Below are 22088 nucleotides of genomic sequence, written 5' to 3' on the forward strand. Positions count from 1 at the left end.
GGGTAGCTTGGTAGTCTTGGGTAGCTTGGTAGTCTTGGGTAGCTGGGTACCCAAGCTCTCCTCTGTTCCACTACAATAATGAATGACCTGCTACAATGTCTCAGACAATACCAAGACATTCTCAGTATGATTACAAATACACTTCACCACTTTACAATCAGAAAAATTGATATAAATACTAAATCCAATCATGTCTCTATTGTTGAAAAGACTGGTTTGGCCACACAGTAACTTGATAGACAGAGACTATGTCCAAAATGGCATATAGAGTTCCCTGTTCCAAAGTAGTGCACTAGAGAATATGGGACAAAGTAGTGCACTAGAGAATATGGGACAAAGTAGTGCACTAAAGAATATGGAACAGAGTAGTGCACTAGGAAATATGGGACAAAGTAGTGCACTAGATAATGTGGGACAAAGTAGTGCACTAGAGAATATGATGCCATATGGGACAAAGCCAGAGGCTGATGCTAGGAAGAGAACGAGGGAGGCTAATATTGTGTAATATGGACCCAAGGAGAGCAGATTGCCTATATGGGCGAGTGGGCCTTTTGGGCGAGTGGGCCAATGGGCGAGTGGGCCTATGGGCGAGTGGGCCTTTTGGGAGCGAGTGGGCCTTTTGGGGGCGAGTGGGCCTTTTGGGGGCGAGTGGGCCTTTTGGGAGCGAGTGGGCCTTTTGGGAGCGAGTGGAACTTTTGGGCGAGTGGGCCTATGGGCCTATGGGCGAGTGGGCCTTTTGGGAGCGAGTGGGCCTATGGGTGAGTGGGCCTTTTGGGAGCGAGTGGGCCTATGGGTGAGTGGGCCTTTTGGGGGTGAATGGGCCTATGGGCGAGTGTGCCTTTTGGGGGCGAGTGGGCCTTTTGGGTGAGTGGGCCTTTTGGGTGAGTGGGCCTTTTGGGTGAGTGGGCCTTTTGGGGGTGAGTGGGCCTTTTGGGGGTGAGTGGGCCTTTTGGGGGTGAGTGGGCCTTTTGGGGGTGAGTGGGCCTTTGGGAGCGAGTGGGCCTTTTGGTGAGTGGGCCTTTTGGGAGTGAGTGGGCCTTTTGGGGGTGAGTGGGCCTTTTGGGAGAGAGTGGGCCTTTTGGGAGAGAGTGGGCCTTTTGGGAGCGAGTGGGCCTTTTGGGAGAGAGTGGGCCTTTTGGGAGAGAGTGGGCCTTTTGGGAGCGAGTGGGCCTTTTGGGAGCGAGTGGGCCTTTTGAGAGCGAGTGGGCCTTTTAGGAGCGAGTGGGCCTATGGGTGAGTGGGCCTTTTGGGAGAGTGGGCCTTTTGAGAGCGAGTGGGCCTTTTGGGGGTGAGTGGGCCTTTTGGGAGAGAGTGGGCCTTTTGGTGAGTGGGCCTTTTGGGAGTGAGTGGGCCTTTTGAGAGCGAGTGGGCCTTTTGAGAGCGAGTGGGCCTTTTGAGAGCGAGTGGGCCTTTTGGGTGAGTGGGCCTTTTGAGAGCGAGTGGGCCTTTTGGGGGCGAGTGGGCCTTCTGGGGGCGAGTGGGCCTTTTGGGGGCGAGTGGGCCTTTTGGGAGTGAGTGGGCCTTTTGGGGGCGAGTGGGACTTTTGGGGGTGAGTGGGCCTTCTGGGGGCGAGTGGGCCTTTTGGGGGCGAGTGGGCCTTTTGGGAGTGAGTGGGCCTTTTGGGGGCGAGTGGGCCTTTTGGGGGCGAGTGGGCCTTTTGGGGGCGAGTGGGCCTTTTGGGTGAGTGGGCCTTTTGAGAGCGAGTGGGCCTTTTGGGGGCGAGTGGGCCTTTTGGGGGTGAGTGGGCCTTTTGGGGGTGAGTGGGCCTTCTGGGGGCGAGTGGGCCTTTTGGGGGCGAGTGGGCCTTTTGGGAGTGAGTGGGCCTTTTGGGAGTGAGTGGGCCTTTTGGGGGCGAGTGGGCCTTTTGGGGGCGAGTGGGCCTTTTGGGTGAGTGGGCCTTTTGAGAGCGAGTGGGCCTTTTGGGGGCGAGTGGGCCTTTTGGGGGCGAGTGGGCCTTTTGGGTGAGTGGGCCTTTTGAGAGCGAGTGGGCCTTTTGGGGGCGAGTGGGCCTTTTGGGGGTGAGTGGGCCTTTTGGGGGCGAGTGGGCCTTTTGGGGGTGAGTGGGCCTTTTGGGGGTGAGTGGGCCTTTTGGGGGTGAGTGGGCCTTTTGGGAGCGAGTGGGCCTTTTGGGAGCGAGTGGGCCTTTTGGGGGCGAGTGGGCCTTTTGGGTGAGTGGGCCTTTTGAGAGCGAGTGGGCCTTTTGAGAGCGAGTGGGCCTTTTGGGAGTGAGTGGGCCTTTTGAGAGAGAGTGGGCCTTTTGGGGGCGAGTGGGCCTTTTGGGGGCGAGTGGGCCTTTTGGGTGAGTGGGCCTTTTGAGAGCGAGTGGGCCTTTTGGGAGCGAGTGGAACTTTTGGGCGAGTGGGCCTATGGGCCTATGGGCGAGTGGGCCTTTTGGGAGCGAGTGGGCCTATGGGTGAGTGGGCCTTTTGGGAGCGAGTGGGCCTTTTGGGAGCGAGTGGGCCTTTTGGGGGTGAATGGGCCTATGGGCGAGTGTGCCTTTTGGGGGCGAGTGGGCCTTTTGGGTGAGTGGGCCTTTTGGGTGAGTGGGCCTTTTGGGTGAGTGGGCCTTTTGGGTGAGTGGGCCTTTTGGGTGAGTGGGCCTTTTGGGTGAGTGGGCCTTTTGGGGGTGAGTGGGCCTTTTGGGGGTGAGTGGGCCTTTTGGGAGCGAGTGGGCCTTTTGGGAGCGAGTGGGCCTTTTGGGAGTGAGTGGGCCTTTTGGGAGTGAGTGGGCCTTTTGGGAGAGAGTGGGCCTTTTGGGAGAGAGTGGGCCTTTTGGGAGCGAGTGGGCCTTTTGGGAGCGAGTGGGCCTTTTGGGAGCGAGTGGGCCTTTTGGGAGCGAGTGGGCCTTTTGGGAGCGAGTGGGCCTTTTGGGAGAGAGTGGGCCTTTTGGGAGCGAGGTGGGCCTTTTGGGAGCGAGTGGGCCTTTTGAGAGCGAGTGGGCCTTTTAGGAGCGAGTGGGCCTATGGGTGAGTGGGCCTTTTGGGAGAGTGGGCCTTTTGAGAGCGAGTGGGCCTTTTGGGGGTGAGTGGGCCTTTTGGGAGAGAGTGGGCCTTTTGGGAGCGAGTGGGCCTTTTGGTGAGTGGGCCTTTTGGGAGTGAGTGGGCCTTTTGAGAGCGAGTGGGCCTTTTGGGTGAGTGGGCCTTTTGAGAGCGAGTGGGCCTTTTGGGGGCGAGTGGGCCTTTTGGGGGTGAGTGGGCCTTTTGGGGGCAAGTGGGACTTTTGGGGGTGAGTGGGCCTTTTGGGGGCAAGTGGGACTTTTGGGGGTGAGTGGGCCTTCTGGGGGCGAGTGGGCCTTCTGGGGGTGAGTGGGCCTTTTGGGGGCGAGTGGGCCTTTTGAGAGAGAGTGGGCCTTTTGGGGGCGAGTGGGCCTTTTGGGGGCGAGTGGGCCTTTTGGGTGAGTGGGCCTTTTGAGAGCGAGTGGGCCTTTTGGGAGCGAGTGGAACTTTTGGGCGAGTGGGCCTATGGGCCTATGGGCGAGTGGGCCTTTTGGGAGCGAGTGGGCCTATGGGTGAGTGGGCCTTTTGGGAGCGAGTGGGCCTTTTGGGAGCGAGTGGGCCTTTTGGGGGTGAATGGGCCTATGGGCGAGTGTGCCTTTTGGGGGCGAGTGGGCCTTTTGGGTGAGTGGGCCTTTTGGGTGAGTGGGCCTTTTGGGTGAGTGGGCCTTTTGGGTGAGTGGGCCTTTTGGGTGAGTGGGCCTTTTGGGTGAGTGGGCCTTTTGGGGGTGAGTGGGCCTTTTGGGGGTGAGTGGGCCTTTTGGGAGCGAGTGGGCCTTTTGGGAGCGAGTGGGCCTTTTGGGAGTGAGTGGGCCTTTTGGGAGTGAGTGGGCCTTTTGGGAGAGAGTGGGCCTTTTGGGAGAGAGTGGGCCTTTTGGGAGCGAGTGGGCCTTTTGGGAGCGAGTGGGCCTTTTGGGAGCGAGTGGGCCTTTTGGGAGCGAGTGGGCCTTTTGGGAGCGAGTGGGCCTTTTGGGAGAGAGTGGGCCTTTTGGGAGCGAGTGGGCCTTTTGGGAGCGAGTGGGCCTTTTGAGAGCGAGTGGGCCTTTTAGGAGCGAGTGGGCCTATGGGTGAGTGGGCCTTTTGGGAGAGTGGGCCTTTTGAGAGCGAGTGGGCCTTTTGGGGGTGAGTGGGCCTTTTGGGAGAGAGTGGGCCTTTTGGGAGCGAGTGGGCCTTTTGGTGAGTGGGCCTTTTGGGAGTGAGTGGGCCTTTTGAGAGCGAGTGGGCCTTTTGGGTGAGTGGGCCTTTTGAGAGCGAGTGGGCCTTTTGGGGGCGAGTGGGCCTTTTGGGGGTGAGTGGGCCTTTTGGGGGCAAGTGGGACTTTTGGGGGTGAGTGGGCCTTTTGGGGGCAAGTGGGACTTTTGGGGGTGAGTGGGCCTTCTGGGGGCGAGTGGGCCTTCTGGGGGTGAGTGGGCCTTTTGGGGGCGAGTGGGCCTTTTGGGAGCGAGTAGGCCTTTTGGGGGCGAGTGGGCCTTTTGGGTGAGTGGGCCTTTTGAGAGCGAGTGGGCCTTTTGGGGGCGAGTGGGCCTTTTGGGGGTGAGTGGGCCTTTTGGGGGCGAGTGGGCCTTTTGGGGGTGAGTGGGCCTTTTGGGGGTGAGTGGGCCTTTTGGGAGCGAGTGGGCCTTTTGGGTGAGTGGGTCTTTTGAGAGCGAGTGGGCCTTTTGAGAGCGAGTGGGCCTTTTGGGAGTGAGTGGGCCTTTTGAGAGCGAGTGGGCCTTTTGGGGGCGAGTGGGCCTTTTGGGGGCGAGTGGGCCTTTTGGGTGAGTGGGCCTTTTGAGAGCGAGTGGGCCTTTTGGGAGCGAGTGGAACTTTTGGGCGAGTGGGCCTATGGGCCTATGGGCGAGTGGGCCTTTTGGGAGCGAGTGGGCCTATGGGTGAGTGGGCCTTTTGGGAGCGAGTGGACCTATGGGTGAGTGGGCCTTTTGGGGGTGAATGGGCCTATGGGCGAGTGTGCCTTTTGGGGGCGAGTGGGCCTTTTGGGTGAGTGGGCCTTTTGGGTGAGTGGGCCTTTTGGGTGAGTGGGCCTTTTGGGTGAGTGGGCCTTTTGGGGGTGAGTGGGCCTTTTGGGAGCGAGTGGGCCTTTTGGTGAGTGGGCCTTTTGGGAGTGAGTGGGCCTTTTGGGGGTGAGTGGGCCTTTTGGGGGTGAGTGGGCCTTTTGTGAGAGAGTGGGCCTTTTGGGAGAGAGTGGGCCTTTTGGGAGAGAGTGGGCCTTTTGGGAGAGAGTGGGCCTTTTGGGAGAGAGTGGGCCTTTTGGGAGCGAGTGGGCCTTTTGGGAGCTAGTGGGCCTTTTGGGAGAGAGTGGGCCTTTTGGGAGCGAGTGGGCCTTTTGGGAGCGAGTGGGCCTTTTGAGAGCGAGTGGGCCTTTTGAGAGCGAGTGGGCCTTTTAGGAGCGAGTGGGCCTATGGGTGAGTGGGCCTTTTGGGGGTGAGTGGGCCTTTTGGGAGAGAGTGGGCCTTTTGGGAGAGAGTGGGCCTTTTGGGAGCGAGTGGGCCTTTTGGGAGCGAGTGGGCCTTTTGGTGAGTGGGCCTTTTGGGAGTGAGTGGGCCTTTTGAGAGCGAGTGGGCCTTTTGGGTGAGTGGGCCTTTTGAGAGCGAGTGGGCCTTTTGGGGGCGAGTGGGCCTTTTGGGGGTGAGTGGGCCTTTTGGGGGCAAGTGGGACTTTTGGGGGCGAGTGGGCCTTTTGGGGGCGAGTGGGCCTTTTGGGGGCGAGTGGGCCTTTTGGGAGCGAGTGGGCCTTTTGGGGGCGAGTGGGCCTTTTGGGTGAGTGGGCCTTTTGAGAGCGAGTGGGCCTTTTGGGGGCGAGTGGGCCTTTTGGGGGTGAGTGGGCCTTTTGGGAGAGAGTGGGCCTTTTGGGAGCGAGTGGGCCTTTTGGGAGCGAGTGGGCCTTTTGGGAGAGAGTGGGCCTTTTGGGAGCGAGTGGGCCTTTTGGGAGCGAGTGGGCCTTTTGAGAGCGAGTGGGCCTTTTGAGAGCGAGTGGGCCTTTTGAGAGCGAGTGGGCCTTTTAGGAGCGAGTGGGCCTATGGGTGAGTGGGCCTTTTGGGAGAGTGGGCCTTTTGAGAGCGAGTGGGCCTTTTGGGGGTGAGTGGGCCTTTTGGGAGAGAGTGGGCCTTTTGGGAGCGAGTGGGCCTTTTGGTGAGTGGGCCTTTTGGGAGTGAGTGGGCCTTTTGAGAGCGAGTGGGCCTTTTGGGTGAGTGGGCCTTTTGAGAGCGAGTGGGCCTTTTGGGGGCGAGTGGGCCTTTTGGGTGAGTGGGTCTTTTGAGAGCGAGTGGGCCTTTTGAGAGCGAGTGGGCCTTTTGAGAGCGAGTGGGCCTTTTGGGAGTGAGTGGGCCTTTTGAGAGCGAGTGGGCCTTTTGGGGGCGAGTGGGCCTTTTGGGGGCGAGTGGGCCTTATTGGTGAGTGGGCCTTTTGAGAGCGAGTGGGCCTTTTGGGAGCGAGTGGAACTTTTGGGCGAGTGGGCCTATGGGCCTATGGGCGAGTGGGCCTTTTGGGAGCGAGTGGGCCTATGGGTGAGTGGGCCTTTTGGGAGCGAGTGGGCCTATGGGTGAGTGGGCCTTTTGGGGGTGAATGGGCCTATGGGCGAGTGTGCCTTTTGGGGGCGAGTGGGCCTTTTGGGTGAGTGGGCCTTTTGGGTGAGTGGGCCTTTTGGGTGAGTGGGCCTTTTGGGGGCGAGTGGGCCTTTTGGGGGCGAGTGGGACTTTTGGGGGCGAGTGGGACTTTTGGGGTTGAGTGGGCCTTTTGGGGGCGAGTGGGCCTTTTGGGGGCGAGTGGGTCTTTTGGGAGCGGGTGGGCCTTTTGGGGGCGAGTGGGCCTTTTGGGTGAGTGGGCCTTTTGAGAGCGAGTGGGCCTTTTGGGGGCGAGTGGGCCTTTTGGGGGCGAGTGGGCCTTTTGGGGGCGAGTGGGCCTTTTGGGGGTGAGTGGGCCTTTTGGGGGTGAGTGGGCCTTTTGGGAGCGAGTGGGCCTTTTGGGAGCTAGTGGGCCTTTTGGGGGCGAGTGGGCCTTTTGGGTGAGTGGGTCTTTTGAGAGCGAGTGGGCCTTTTGAGAGCGAGTGGGCCTTTTGGGAGTGAGTGGGCCTTTTGAGAGCGAGTGGGCCTTTTGGGGGCGAGTGGGCCTTTTGGGGGCGAGTGGGCCTTTTGGGTGAGTGGGCCTTTTGAGAGCGAGTGGGCCTTTTGAGAGCGAGTGGGCCTTTTGGGAGCGAGTGGAACTTTTGGGCGAGTGGGCCTATGGGCCTATGGGCGAGTGGGCCTTTTGGGAGCGAGTGGGCCTATGGGTGAGTGGGCCTTTTGGGAGCGAGTGGGCCTATGGGTGAGTGGGCCTTTTGGGGGTGAATGGGCCTATGGGCGAGTGTGCCTTTTGGGGGCGAGTGGGCCTTTTGGGTGAGTGGGCCTTTTGGGTGAGTGGGCCTTTTGGGTGAGTGGGCCTTTTGGGGGTGAGTGGGCCTTTTGGGAGCGAGTGGGCCTTTTGGGAGCGAGTGGGCCTTTTGGTGAGTGGGCCTTTTGGGAGTGAGTGGGCCTTTTGGGGGTGAGTGGGCCTTTTGGGGGTGAGTGGGCCTTTTGGGAGAGAGTGGGCCTTTTGGGAGAGAGTGGGCCTTTTGGGAGCGAGTGGGCCTTTTGGGAGCTAGTGGGCCTTTTGGGAGAGAGTGGGCCTTTTGGGAGCGAGCGGGCCTTTTGAGAGCGAGTGGGCCTTTTGAGAGCGAGTGGGCCTTTTAGGAGCGAGTGGGCCTATGGGTGAGTGGGCCTTTTGGGAGAGTGGGCCTTTTGAGAGCGAGTGGGCCTTTTGGGGGTGAGTGGGCCTTTTGGGAGAGAGTGGGCCTTTTGGGAGCGAGTGGGCCTTTTGGTGAGTGGGCCTTTTGGGAGTGAGTGGGCCTTTTGAGAGCGAGTGGGCCTTTTGGGTGAGTGGGCCTTTTGAGAGCGAGTGGGCCTTTTGAGAGCGAGTGGGCCTTTTGGGGGCGAGTGGGCCTTTTGGGGGTGAGTGGGCCTTTTGGGGGCAAGTGGGACTTTTGGGGGTGAGTGGGCCTTTTGGGGGCGAGTGGGCCTTTTGGGGGCGAGTGGGCCTTTTGGGAGCGAGTGGGCCTTTTGGGGGCGAGTGGGCCTTTTGGGTGAGTGGGCCTTTTGGGTGAGTGGGCCTTTTGAGAGCGAGTGGGCCTTTTGGGGGCGAGTGGGCCTTTTGGGGGTGAGTGGGCCTTTTGGGAGCGAGTGGGCCTTTTGGGAGCGAGTGGGCCTTTTGGGAGAGAGTGGGCCTTTTGGGAGCGAGTGGGCCTTTTGGGAGCGAGTGGGCCTTTTGAGAGCGAGTGGGCCTTTTGAGAGCGAGTGGGCCTTTTGAGAGCGAGTGGGCCTTTTAGGAGCGAGTGGGCCTATGGGTGAGTGGGCCTTTTGGGAGAGTGGGCCTTTTGAGAGCGAGTGGGCCTTTTGGGGGTGAGTGGGCCTTTTGGGAGAGAGTGGGCCTTTTGAGAGCGAGTGGGCCTTTTGGGTGAGTGGGCCTTTTGAGAGCGAGTGGGCCTTTTGGGGGCGAGTGGGCCTTTTGGGAGCGAGTGGGCCTTTTGGGAGAGAGTGGGCCTTTTGGGAGCGAGTGGGCCTTTTGGGAGCGAGTGGGCCTTTTGAGAGCGAGTGGGCCTTTTGAGAGCGAGTGGGCCTTTTGAGAGCGAGTGGGCCTTTTAGGAGCGAGTGGGCCTATGGGTGAGTGGGCCTTTTGGGAGAGTGGGCCTTTTGAGAGCGAGTGGGCCTTTTGGGGGTGAGTGGGCCTTTTGGGAGAGAGTGGGCCTTTTGAGAGCGAGTGGGCCTTTTGGGTGAGTGGGCCTTTTGAGAGCGAGTGGGCCTTTTGGGGGCGAGTGGGCCTTTTGGGAGCGAGTGGGCCTTTTGGGAGCGAGTGGGCCTATGGGCCTATGGGCGAGTGGACCTTTTAGGAGCAAGTGGGCCTATGGGCGAGTGGGCCTTTTGGGGGTGAGTGGGCCTTTTGGGCGAGTGGGCCTTTTGGGGGTGAGTGGGCCTTTTGGGGGTGAGTGGGCCTTTTGGGGGCAAGTGGGACTTTTGGGGGTGAGTGGGCCTTTTGGGGGCGAGTGGGCCTTTTGGGGGCGAGTGGGCCTTTTGGGAGCGAGTGGGCCTTTTGGGGGCGAGTGGGCCTTTTGGGTGAGTGGGCCTTTTGAGAGCGAGTGGGCCTTTTGGGGGCGAGTGGGCCTTTTGGGGGTGAGTGGGCCTTTTGGGAGCGAGTGGGCCTTTTGGGAGCGAGTGGGCCTTTTGGGAGAGAGTGGGCCTTTTGGGAGCGAGTGGGCCTTTTGGGAGCGAGTGGGCCTTTTGAGAGCGAGTGGGCCTTTTGAGAGCGAGTGGGCCTTTTGAGAGCGAGTGGGCCTTTTAGGAGCGAGTGGGCCTATGGGTGAGTGGGCCTTTTGGGAGAGTGGGCCTTTTGAGAGCGAGTGGGCCTTTTGGGGGTGAGTGGGCCTTTTGGGAGAGAGTGGGCCTTTTGAGAGCGAGTGGGCCTTTTGGGTGAGTGGGCCTTTTGAGAGCGAGTGGGCCTTTTGGGGGCGAGTGGGCCTTTTGGGAGCGAGTGGGCCTTTTGGGAGCGAGTGGGCCTATGGGCCTATGGGCGAGTGGACCTTTTAGGAGCAAGTGGGCCTATGGGCGAGTGGGCCTTTTGGGGGTGAGTGGGCCTTTTGGGCGAGTGGGCCTTTTGGGAGCGAGTGGGCCTATGGGTGAGTGGGCCTTTTGGGAGCGAGTGGGCCTATGGGTGAGTGGGCCTTTTGGGAGCGAGTGGGCCTATGGGTGAGTGGGCCTTTTGGGAGCGAGTGGGCCTATGGGTGAGTGGGCCTTTTGGGAGCGAGTGGGCCTATGGGTGAGTGGGCCTTTTGGGAGCGAGTGGGCCTATGGGTGAGTGGGCCCTTTGGGGGCGAGTGGGCCTTTTGGGGGCGAATGGGCCTATGGGCGAGTGGGCCTTTTGGGGGCGAGTGGGCCTTTTGGGGGCGAGTGGGCCTTTTGGGGGCGAGTGGGCCTTTTGGGGGCGAGTGGGCCTTTTGGGGGCGAGTGGGCCTTTTGGTGAGTGGGCCTTTTGGGAGTGAGTGGGCCTTTTGGGAGTGAGTGGGCCTTTTGGGAGTGAGTGGGCCTTTTGGGAGTGAGTGGGCCTTTTGGGAGTGAGTGGGCCTTTTGGGAGTGAGTGGGCCTTTTGGGGGACTTTTTGAGATGACATCTAGTCTGTTGTGGATGGACATGCAGACGTGCTAAGCGTTCCTGTCTCATTGCTTGCTGTTTAGGGTTTTAGGCTGGGTTTCTGTATAAGCGCTTTGTGACATCTGCTTATGTAAAAAGGGCGTTATAAAATGATTTTTGAGAGACAGAGAGAGAGAGAGAGAGAGAGAGAGAGAGAGAGAGAGAGAGAGACAGAGAGAGAGAGAGAGAGAGAGAGAGAGAGAGAGAGAGAGAGAGAGAGAGAGAGAGAGAGAGAGAGAGAGAGAGAGAGAGAGACAGAGAGACAGAGAGACAGAGAGACAGAGAGACAGAGAGACAGAGACAGAGAGAGAGAGAGAGAAGCAACTCATGGACATCTGATGCTATTGATTTCAATGACTGATGATTCTCTGCTTGCCAACACAACTCCAAGCCCAGTGAATATAGAATGCTTTCTAAAGGTTCCTTGATGTGGTCAGGCTATAAACAGCATCAAACAAATGCATATCATCACCACTGCTGGCTTCTTGTTATATTCTAAATTTGTGTTCTTCGTGCTACGGCTAACGACTCCGTTTCTGTCCCAAATGGTACCCTTATCTCTAATGGCCAAGGCTGCAGCTGCAGGGCCACCTGACTTCTCCACAAGATGGGTTGGAGTGTGAGACTAATAGGCAGTGGAAAGGTACACACTCATTATGAATGCAACCCCCTGTGCTATGGTGGTGTACTGAATATTAATGATCTGTGGTGTTGTATTGGACATTATTGATCTGTGGTGGTGTATTGAACATTATTGATCTGTGGTGGTGTATTGAACATTATTGATCTGTGGTGGTGTATTGGACATTATTGATCTGTGGTGGTGTATTGAACATTATTGATCTGTGGTGGTGTATTGGACATTATTGATCTGTGGTGGTGTATTGAACATTAATGATCTGTGGTGGTGTATTGAACATTATTGATCTGTGGTGGAGTATTGAACATTATTGATCTGTGGTGGAGTATTGAACATTATTGATCTGTGGTGGTGTATTGAACATTAATGATCTGTGGTGGTGTATTGAACATTAATGATCTGTGGTGGTGTATTGGACATTATTGATCTGTGGTGGTGTATTGGACATTAATGATCTGTGGTGGTGTATTGAACATTATTGATCTGTGGTGGTGTATTGAACATTATTGATCTGTGGTGGTGTATTGAACATTATTGATCTGTGGTGGTGTATTGAACATTAATGATCTGTGGTGTTGTATTGAACATTATTGATCTGTGGTGGTGTATTGAACATTATTGATCTGTGGTGGTGTATTGAACATTAATGATCTGTGGTGTTGTATTGAACATTATTGATCTGTGGTGTTGTACTGAACATTATTGATCTGTGGTGGTGTATTGAACACAGTCTGGTGCTGTACAGTCAGTACCCTTCCTCTCTCTCCACGAGACCAGTTCAATTCCCTACATTTGATGAATTAAATCCAACACACTGGTTCTGTACGGAACATTGCTCATCTACTGCACAGTATTATTTTGTTTCTGCACCTGTTTACTACGGGTCACTCACACACACTCTCACCGTCTCACACACTCTCTCTCTCTCGCCCTTCCATTTCCTCCGATATAATTAACACCATGTGTGAATCACATCGACACAATCAACACTCTCAAGAAGGAGAGGTCCAACAAGCAAGCTCCTGTGTGTCCATCAAGTCCCTGCCTTTCTGTATCGCTCCTAATAAAGCTTGCTACCCATAGCTCTATTACCCTTTGTTACTGGGTTACTGACACGAGGGGGAGGTTTGGGTGGGTGTGGGGGGGGGGGGCTGGGGTTACTGGGTGACAGGAGTCAGGAGGGACTAGAGGTGTTGATATGAGAAGGCGAGGAGGGGGAGGGTGAGGAGGGGGGGGGGGGTACTGGGGTAACAGAATGCCTGGCATCACTAGGGCCAACTCGGGGGTATTCCTCCCCTCACCTGATCCCACGGGTTCATGGGAGCAGCTGACTGGCTAAGGGAGCCTGCTGTGGGCCATGGCGGGGGCGGGGGGTTGGTTTTTGTTTGCCAAGGGTTTCCGTGGCAACGGTAACTGGGGGTTTCTGACTCCAACTGTCAGTCTGGCTGCTCTGATTTGTTTTCTGTTTATTTCGGTGAGTCTTTGTCAGCGTGGGCCCTGGTCAAAAGACTTTTAGTTTCTCAGTCATCTGTGCCTGCTGTTACGGCTCTTCTCAGCTAAGGCTCAGGGGAGGCCCTCACATTGTTTGAGCAGTGATTCAGAAAGTGAATGAAGGAAAACAGAGAAGTCTCTCTCTCCTCTAGGATCATCTATAGTTTCCCAGTGACAGATTAAGACTGTAACAGTGCTGGAGTCCTACTGGGCTTCTTAATTGGTAACACTTTTCCTTCCTGTTGAAATACAACCATAATGAAACATTCCTAATGAAACTGCTACAGCTGAGTGATGTGACAGTGATTAAAGAATAACTTTGTAAGACAAGACAGGCGTTGAGTGAAAGGCTAAATTAACTTCTGGGCGGTAACAGAGCCTTAAGCAGGGTAAAACTCTCCCACCACAGCATTTGCTGAAAAAGCGACAGAAAATCCCCAGCACTGCCATAAAGGGCCATGTATTCCTACAACAGCCCCACCTTACACACACACACACACACACACACACACACACACACACACACACACACACACACACACACACACACACACACACACACACACACACACACACACACACACACACACACACACACACGAACAGCAGTAGCTTAGCATGTCGGAGCACACCGATACGGTCTGAGAATACCAGAGGGAGACCGTCTAATTGAATGAAGCCCAACAAGACATTGGGAGAACAGACAGTGGCTACATGAGGCAGGGAGACAGGAAAGGTCTGCTCTCTCAGATGTTACCCAGCGTGCACAGCAGCAGACACCATTCCAGCTGTTGAGTCAGCTGTTGAAAGGGAATGGAGCGCGGGGTGTTGTATCAATGACAGAAAGGGAACAGGGTGCTGTATCTATAACAGGAAGGGAACAGGGTGCTGTATCTATAACAGGAAGGGAACAGGGTGCTGTATCTAATACAGGAAGGGAACAGGGTGCTGTATCTAATACAGGAAGGGAACAGGGTGCTGTATCTATGACAGGAAGGGAACAGGGTGCTGTATCTAATACAGGAAGGGAACAGGGTGCTGTATCTATAACAGGAAGGGAACAGGGTGCTGTATCTAATACAGGAAGGGAACAGGGCGCTGTATCTATAACAGGAAGGGAACAGGGTGCTGTATCTATAACAGGAAGGGAACGGGGTGCTGTATCTATAACAGGAAGGGAACAGGGTGCTGTATCTACAACAGGAAGGGAACGGGGTGCTGTATCTAATACAGGAAGGGAACAGGGTGCTGTATCTATAACAGGAAGGGAACAGGGTGCTGTATCTAATACAGGAAGGCAACAGGGTGCTGTATCTAATACAGGAAGGGAACAGGGTGCTGTATCTATAACAGGAAGGGAACAGGGTGCTGTATCTAAGACAGGAAGGGAACAGGGTGCTGTATCTAATACAGGAAGGGAACAGGGTGCTGTATCTAATACAGGAAGGGAACAGGGTGCTGTATCTATGACAGGAAGGGAACAGGGTGCTGTATCTATAACAGGAAGGGAACAGGGTGCTGTATCTAAGACAGGAAGGGAACAGGGTGCTGTATCTAATACAGGAAGGGAACAGGGTGCTGTATCTAATACAGGAAGGGAACAGGGTGCTGTATCTAAGACAGGAAGGGAACAGGGCGCTGTATCTATGACAGGAAGGGAACAGGGTGCTGTATCTAATACAGGAAGGGAACAGGGTGCTGTATCTAATACAGGAAGGGAACAGGGTGCTGTATCTAATACAGGAAGGGAACAGGGTGCTGTATCTATGACAGGAAGGGAACAGGGTGCTGTATCTATAACAGGAAGGGAACAGGGTGCTGTATCTATGACAGGAAGGGAACAGGGTGCTGTATCTAATACAGGAAGGGAACAGGGTGCTGTGTCTAATACAGGAAGGGAACAGGGTGCTGTATCTACAACAGGAAGGGAACAGGGTGCTGTATCTAATACAGGAAGGGAACAGGGTGCTGTATCTATAACAGGAAGGGAACAGGGTGCTGTATCTAATACAGGAAGGGAACAGGGTGCTGTATCTACAACAGGAAGGGAACAGGGTGCTGTATCTAATACAGGAAGGGAACAGGGTGCTGTATCTATAACAGGAAGGGAACAGGGTGCTGTATCTAATACAGGAAGGGAACAGGGTGCTGTATCTATGACAGGAAGGGAACAGGGTGCTGTATCTATAACAGGAAGGGAACAGGGTGCTGTATCTATAACAGGAAGGGAACAGGGTGCTGTATCTAATACAGGAAGGTAACAGGGTGCTGTATCTAATACAGGAAGGGAACAGGGTGCTGTGTCTAATACAGGAAGGGAACAGGGTGCTGTATCTAATACAGGAAGGTAACAGGGTGCTGTATCTAATACAGGAAGGGAACAGGGTGCTGTATCTATAACAGGAAGGGAACAGGGTGCTGTATCTATAACAGGAAGGGAACAGGGTGCTGTATCTATAAAAGGAAGGGAACAGGGTGCTGTATCTAATACAGGAAGGGAACAGGGTGCTGTATCTAATACAGGAAGGGAACAGGGTGCTGTATCTAATACAGGAAGAGAACAGGGTGCTGTATCTATAACAGGAAGGGAACAGGGTGCTGTATCTAATACAGGAAGGGAACAGGGTGCTGTATCTAATACAGGAAGGGAACAGGGTGCTGTATCTAATACAGGAAGGGAACAGGGTGCTGTATCTAATACAGGAAGAGAACAGGGTGCTGTATCTATAACAGGAAGGGAACAGGGTGCTGTATCTATAACAGGAAGGGAACAGGGTGCTGTATCTATAACAGGAAGGGAACAGGGTGCTGTATCTATAACAGGAAGGGAACAGGGTGCTGTATCTAATACAGGAAGGGAACAGGGTGCTGTATCTAATACAGGAAGGGAACAGGGTGCTGTATCTAATACAGGAAGGGAACAGGGTGCTGTATCTATAACAGGAAGGGAACAGGGTGCTGTATCTAATACAGGAAGGGAACAGGGTGCTGTATCTAATACAGGAAGGGAACAGGGTGCTGTATCTAATACAGGAAGGGAACAGGGTGCTGTATCTAATACAGGAAGAGAACAGGGTGCTGTATCTATAACAGGAAGGGAACAGGGTGCTGTATCTAATACAGGAAGGGAACAGGGTGCTGTATCTATGACAGGAAGGGAACAGGGTGCTGTATCTAATACAGGAAGGGAACAGGGTGCTGTATCTATAACAGGAAGGGAACAGGGTGCTGTATCTATAACAGGAAGGGAACAGGGCGCTGTATCTAATACAGGAAGGGAACAGGGCGCTGTATCTAATACAGGAAGGGAACAGGGCGCTGCATCTAATACAGGAAGGGAACAGGGTGCTGTATCTATAACAGGAAGGGAACAGGGTGCTGTATCTAAGACAGGAAGGGAACAGGGCGCTGTATCTAATACAGGAAGGGAACAGGGTGCTGTATCTAATACAGGAAGGGAACAGGGTGCTGTATCTAATACAGGAAGAGAACAGGGTGCTGTATCTATAACAGGAAGGGAACAGGGTGCTGTATCTAATACAGGAAGGGAACAGGGTGCTGTATCTATGACAGGAAGGGAACAGGGTGCTGTATCTAATACAGGAAGGGAACAGGGTGCTGTATCTATAACAGGAAGGGAACAGGGTGCTGTATCTATAACAGGAAGGGAACAGGGCGCTGTATCTAATACAGGAAGGGAACAGGGCGCTGTATCTAATACAGGAAGGGAACAGGGCGCTGCATCTAATACAGGAAGGGAACAGGGTGCTGTATCTAATACAGGAAAGGAACAGGGTGCTGTATCTATAACAGGAAGGCAACAGGGTGCTGTATCTAATACAGGAAGGGAACAGGGTGCTGTATCTAATACAGGAAGGGAACAGGGTGCTGTATCTATAACAGGAAGGGAACAGGGTGCTGTATCTATAACAGGAAGGGAACAGGGTGCTGTATCTAATACAGGAAGGGAACGGGGTGCTGTATCTATAACAGGAAGGGAACGAGGCGCTGTATCTATAACAGGAAAGGAACAGGGTGCTGTATCTAATACAGGAAGGGAACAGGGTGCTGTATCTAAGACAGGAAGGGAACAGGGCGCTGTATCTAATACAGGAAGGCAACAGGGTGCTGTATCTAATACAGGAAGGCAACAGGGTGCTGTATCTAATACAGGAAGGGAACGAGGCGCTGTATCTATAACAGGAAGGGAACAGGGTGCTGTATCTACAACAGGAAGGGAACAGGGTGCTGTATCTAATACAGGAAGGGAACGGGGTGCTGTATCTATAACAGGAAGGGAACGGGGTGCTGTATCTATGACAGGAAGGGAACAGGGTGCTGTATCTAATACAGGAAGGGAACAGGGTGCTGTATCTAATACAGGAAGGGAACAGGGTGCTGTATCTACGACAGGAAGGGAACAGGGTGCTGTGTCTAATACAGGAAGGGAACAGGGTGCTGTGTCTAATACAGGAAGGGAACGGGGTGCTGTATCTACGACAGGAAGGGAACAGGGTGCTGTATCTAATACAGGAAGGGAACAGGGTGCTGTATCTATAACAGGAAGGGAACAGGGTGCTGTATCTATAACAGGAAGGGAACAGGGTGCTGTATCTAATACAGGAAGGGAACAGGGTGCTGTATCTAATACAGGAAGGGAACAGGGTGCTGTATCTATAACAGGAAGGGAACAGGGTGCTGTATCTAATACAGGAAGGGAACAGGGTGCTGTATCTAATACAGGAAGGGAACAGGGTGCTGTGTCTAATACAGGAAGGGAACAGGGTGCTGTATCTATAACAGGAAGGGAACGGGGTGCTGTGTCTAATACAGGAAGGGAACAGGGTGCTGTATCTATAACAGGAAGGGAACGGGGTGCTGTATCTACAACAGGAAGGGAACGGGGTGCTGTATCTAATACAGGAAGGGAACAGGGTGCTGTATCTATAACAGGAAGGGAACAGGGTGCTGTATCTATAACAGGAAGGGAACAGGGTGCTGTATCTAATACAGGAAGGGAACAGGGTGCTGTATCTAATACAGGAAGGGAACAGGGTGCTGTGTCTAATACAGGAAGGGAACAGGGTGCTGTATCTAATACAGGAAGGGAACAGGGTGCTGTATCTATAACAGGAAGGGAACAGGGTGCTGTATCTAATACAGGAAGGGAACAGGGTGCTGTATCTAATACAGGAAGGGAACAGGGTGCTGTATCTAATACAGGAAGGGAACAGGGTGCTGTATCTATAACAGGAAGGGAACAGGGTGCTGTATCTAATACAGGAAGGGAACAGGGTGCTGTATCTAATACAGGAAGGGAACAGGGTGCTGTATCTAATACAGGAAGGGAACAGGGTGCTGTATCTAATACAGGAAGGGAACAGGGTGCTGTATCTATAACAGGAAGGGAACAGGGTGCTGTATCTAATACAGGAAGGGAACAGGGTGCTGTATCTAATACAGGAAGGGAACAGGGTGCTGTATCTAATACAGGAAGGGAACAGGGTGCTGTATCTAATACAGGAAGGGAACAGGGTGCTGTATCTATAACAGGAAGGGAACAGGGTGCTGTATCTATAACAGGAAGGGAACAGGGTGCTGTATCTAATACAGGAAGGGAACAGGGTGCTGTATCTAATACAGGAAGGGAACAGGGTGCTGTATCTAATACAGGAAGGGAACAGGGTGCTGTATCTATAACAGGAAGGGAACAGGGTGCTGTATCTAATACAGGAAGGGAACAGGGTGCTGTATCTAATACAGGAAGGGAACAGGGTGCTGTATCTATAACAGGAAGGGAACAGGGTGCTGTATCTAATACAGGAAGGGAACAGGGTGCTGTATCTAATACAGGAAGGGAACAGGGTGCTGTATCTAATACAGGAAGGGAACAGGGTGCTGTATCTAATACAGGAAGGGAACAGGGTGCTGTGTCTAATACAGGAAGGGAACAGGGTGCTGTATCTATAACAGGAAGGGAACAGGGTGCTGTATCTACAACAGGAAGGGAACAGGGTGCTGTATCTACAACAGGAAGGGAACGGGGTGCTGTATCTACAACAGGAAGGGAACGGGGTGGCACAGCATGGTGACATGTGTGTGTCAAGGCACAGCATAGGGAAGGGTTTTTACTGAACTTTAAATCCCAGTGCGGGAAATGCTACACTCTAAAATGACACCAATCTGGATATCTGAAATTCTCCGAAGTAAAAGCAGGATTTAGAAGAGGGATATAGGTTAGGGGGGAGGGAGGAGGGAGGATTTAGCCTTATCTGGACAGAAGGGGACAGATGTAGCAACATCTTCTTTTGCTTGGACATACAGTATAGTGTATACATCAATGGACCCGAGATACAGAGAACATGGATCAGACCCAGAATGCCGAACAGAGTCCGAATATACCCAAACAGCTAGGAGTTGAACAGCTAGGAGTTGAACAGCTAAGAGTTGAATAGATAGGAGTTGAACAGCTCTGAGTTGAATAGATAGGAGTTGAACAGCTAAGAGTTGAACAGCTCTGAATTGAATAGGAAGGGACCCGTTTGGGGCGTGGGCTCGAGGGGTCTGCTGTATAGGGGAAGAACATTCCACACAATAGTTGAATAGCTCTGAGTTGAATAGATAGGAGTTGAACAGCTATGAGTTGAATAGATAGGAGTTGAACAGCTAAAAGTTGAACAGCTCTGAGTTGAATAGATAGGAGTTGAACAGCTATGAGTTGAATAGATAGGAGTTGAACAGCTATGAGTTGAATAGATAGGAGTTGAACAGCTAGGAGTTGAACCGCTAGGAGTTGAACCGCTAGGAGTTGAACCGCTAGGAGTTGAACAGCTAGGAGTTGAACCGCTAAGAGTTGAACCGCTAAGAGTTGAACCGCTAGGAGTTGAACCGCTAGGAGTTGAACAGATAGGAGTTGAACAGATAGGAGTTGAACAGATAGGAGTTGAACAGACAGGAGTTGAACAGACAGGAGTTGAACCGCTAGGAGTTGAACAGACAGGAGTTGAACAGACAGGAGTTGAACAGACAGGAGTTGAACAGCTGGGAGTTGAGCAGATAGGAGTTGAACAGACAGGAGTTGAACCGCTAGGAGTTGAACAGCTAGGAGTTGAACAGATAGGAGTTTGTGGTGCTATGACCCAACTCTGACCCTGACTCAAAACATAATTTCACACATGCTAATTTTGCCCTTCTCCGTTGAGTAATAACTTTGCGTGTGAATGTCAAAATAAATCAACAACATCACTGAGTCATTGCTGCATCCTCCCATTGACCTTTCTGTGTCTACGGGCCAGACGAAGAAGCCGTGTCACAGAGAAACAAGCCTTCGGTGACCATATTAGGACATCCTTTGAGTCACAAGGAGTTGGTGTCACATTGACTACAGGCTGGCAAGGGTGAGGAGGAGGAGGAATGGAGGAGTGACGGGTGAGGAGGGGAGGGTGAGGAGGAGTGGAGGAGTGGAGGGTGAAGAGGGGAGGGTGAGGAAGAGGGATGGAGGAGTGGGGGTGAGGAAGAGGGATGGAGGAGTGAGGGGTGAGGAGGGGAGGGTGAGGAAGAGGGATGGAGTAGGGGAGGGTGAGGAAGAGGGATGGAGGAGGGATGTAGAGGAAAGGTTGGTGTGTGTTGGTGTGTGTTGGTGTGTATTTGTTGGTGTGTGTTGGTGTGTGTTGGTGTGTGTTGGTGTGTATTTGTGTGTGTTGGTGTGTGTTGGTGTGTGTTGGTGTGTGTTGGTGTGTATTTGTTGGTGTGTGTTGGTGTGTGTTGGTGTGTGTTGGTGTGTATTGGTGTGTGTTGGTGTGTATTGGTGTGTATTGGTGTGTGTTGGTGTGTATTGGTGTGTGTTGGTGTGTTTTTGTGTGTGTTGGTGTGTAATGGTGTGTAATGGTGTGTATTGGTGTGTGTTGGTGTGTATTTGTGTGTGTTTGTGTGTGTTGCTGTGTATTGGTGTGTGTTGGTGTGTATTTGTGTGTGTCGGCGTGTATTGGTGTGTGTTGGTGTGTATTTGTTGGTGTGTGTTGGTGTGTATTGGTGTGTATTGGTGTGTATTGGTGTGTATTGGTGTGTATTGGTGTGTATTGGTGTGTGTTGGTGTGTGTATTGGTGTATGTTGGTGTGTATTGGTGTGTATTGGTGTTGGTGTGCATTGGTGTGTATTGGTGTATGTCAGTGTGTGTCGGTGTGTGTTGGTGTGTGTTGGTGTGTGTTAGTGTATGTTGGTGTTTATTGGTGTATGTTGGTTTGTATTAAGCTGAGAGAGAGATTTAGAGGTGGAGCTGAGACACACAGAGAGAGACATTAAGTTGAGACACACAGAGAGAGACATTAAGTTGAGACACACAGAGAGAGAAGTTTAAGCTGAGACACACAGAGAGAGACATTAAGTTGAGACACACAGAGAGAGAAGTTTAGCTTGGCATGGCCTGGCTAGGTCTGTCTCTTACCTGGATCTCTCAGTATGAGCTGGGCCATAGCCTGGGCGTTCCCCGCTTCATTCTCAGCCACACACTGATAGAAACCTTCATCTGACTTCACCAGACCAAGGATCTGGAGGTTACTGCCATCCTAAAGATGAAGGTACAACTTTTAGAACGCAATTTGATTGTTCAATGTACACGAAGGTGTCACGTTAAGTTGTCTTCTGTTAAACATCAACCGTTCCACAAGACATACAGTACCGACACAGAAATGTGATACTATACAGAGTTGTGGTACTATATATTACTGTACATGGGTTACAAAATACCCCACGCATGCACACACACACACACACACACACACACACACACACACACACACACACACACACACACACACACACACACACACACACACACACACACACACACACACACACACACACACACACAGTCCTTTGGTTGGTGTAACTTACAACGATCTGGAAGTAGTCGCTGGGGATGACCTCCTCTCCGTTCTTCATCCAACGCACCGTAGGAGGAGGGTTCCCCGTTACGGCACACTCCAGCTCCATGTCCGTACTCTCGTAGGCATACGTATTGGTGGGGTAGTTCAGGAACTGGGGTGGCACTGTAGAGAGAGGGGGATACAGGGTTAGGGTTACGGTTAGACATACGTATTGGTGGGGTAGTTCAGGAACTGGGGTGGCACTGTAGAGAGAGATGAAAGAGGGGGGGTTAGGTATAAACGTAGATGTGGGTGTAGGCTTAGATTTTTGTGTATTGTTATTGGTTAGGGTTGGGGTTATTTCAGGAACTGTGGAGGAACTGTAGAGAGAGAGATACAGGGTTAAGGTTAAGGTTAGGATCAGGGTTAAGGTTAAGGTTAAGGTTAGGGTTAGGGTTAGGGTCAGGGTTAGGATTAGGGTCAGGGTTAGGGTTAGGGTTAGGGTCAGGGTCAGGGTTAGGGTTAAGGTTAGGGTCAGGGTTAGGGTCAGGGTTAAGGTTAGGGTTAGGGTAAGGGTCAGGGTTAGGGTCAGGGTTAGGGTCAGGGTTAGGGTTAAGGTTAAGGTTAGGGTCAGGGTTAGGGTCAGGGTTAGGGTCAGGGTTAGGGTCAGGGTTAAGGTTAGGGTCAGGGTTAGGGTCAGGGTCAGGGTTAGGGATAGGGTTAGGGTTAGGGTTAGTATAAGGGTGGGGTTAAGGTTAGGGTTAGGATAAGGGTGGGGTTTGGGTTTGGGTTCGGGTTCGGGTTCAGGTTAGGGTTAAGAGGATTTCTGTTTATGTTGGTTAGGGTTAAGGTTAGGGTCAGGGTTAAGGTTAGGGTTAAGGTTAGGGTTAAGTTTAGGGTTAAGGGGATT

General features: G+C 53.2%; 1 protein-coding gene across 1 annotated transcript; it reads right to left on the reverse strand.

Annotated features, from left to right (window-relative positions):
* Positions 1-18211: 18211 nt before the first annotated feature.
* On the reverse strand, positions 18212-21627 carry LOC129848685 (netrin receptor DCC-like). Its single transcript, XM_055915777.1, has 2 exons — positions 21207-21627; positions 18212-20878 (listed from the first exon to the last, which is right to left on the reverse strand). Exons 1-2 carry the CDS (start codon positions 21303-21305, stop codon positions 20741-20743), a joined length of 237 nt encoding a protein of 78 aa, XP_055771752.1. The 5' UTR covers positions 21306-21627; the 3' UTR covers positions 18212-20740.
* Positions 21628-22088: the final 461 nt, after the last annotated feature.

Source organism: Salvelinus fontinalis, unplaced genomic scaffold, assembly GCF_029448725.1.
Source record: "Salvelinus fontinalis isolate EN_2023a unplaced genomic scaffold, ASM2944872v1 scaffold_1105, whole genome shotgun sequence".
NCBI lineage: Eukaryota > Metazoa > Chordata > Actinopteri > Salmoniformes > Salmonidae > Salvelinus > Salvelinus fontinalis.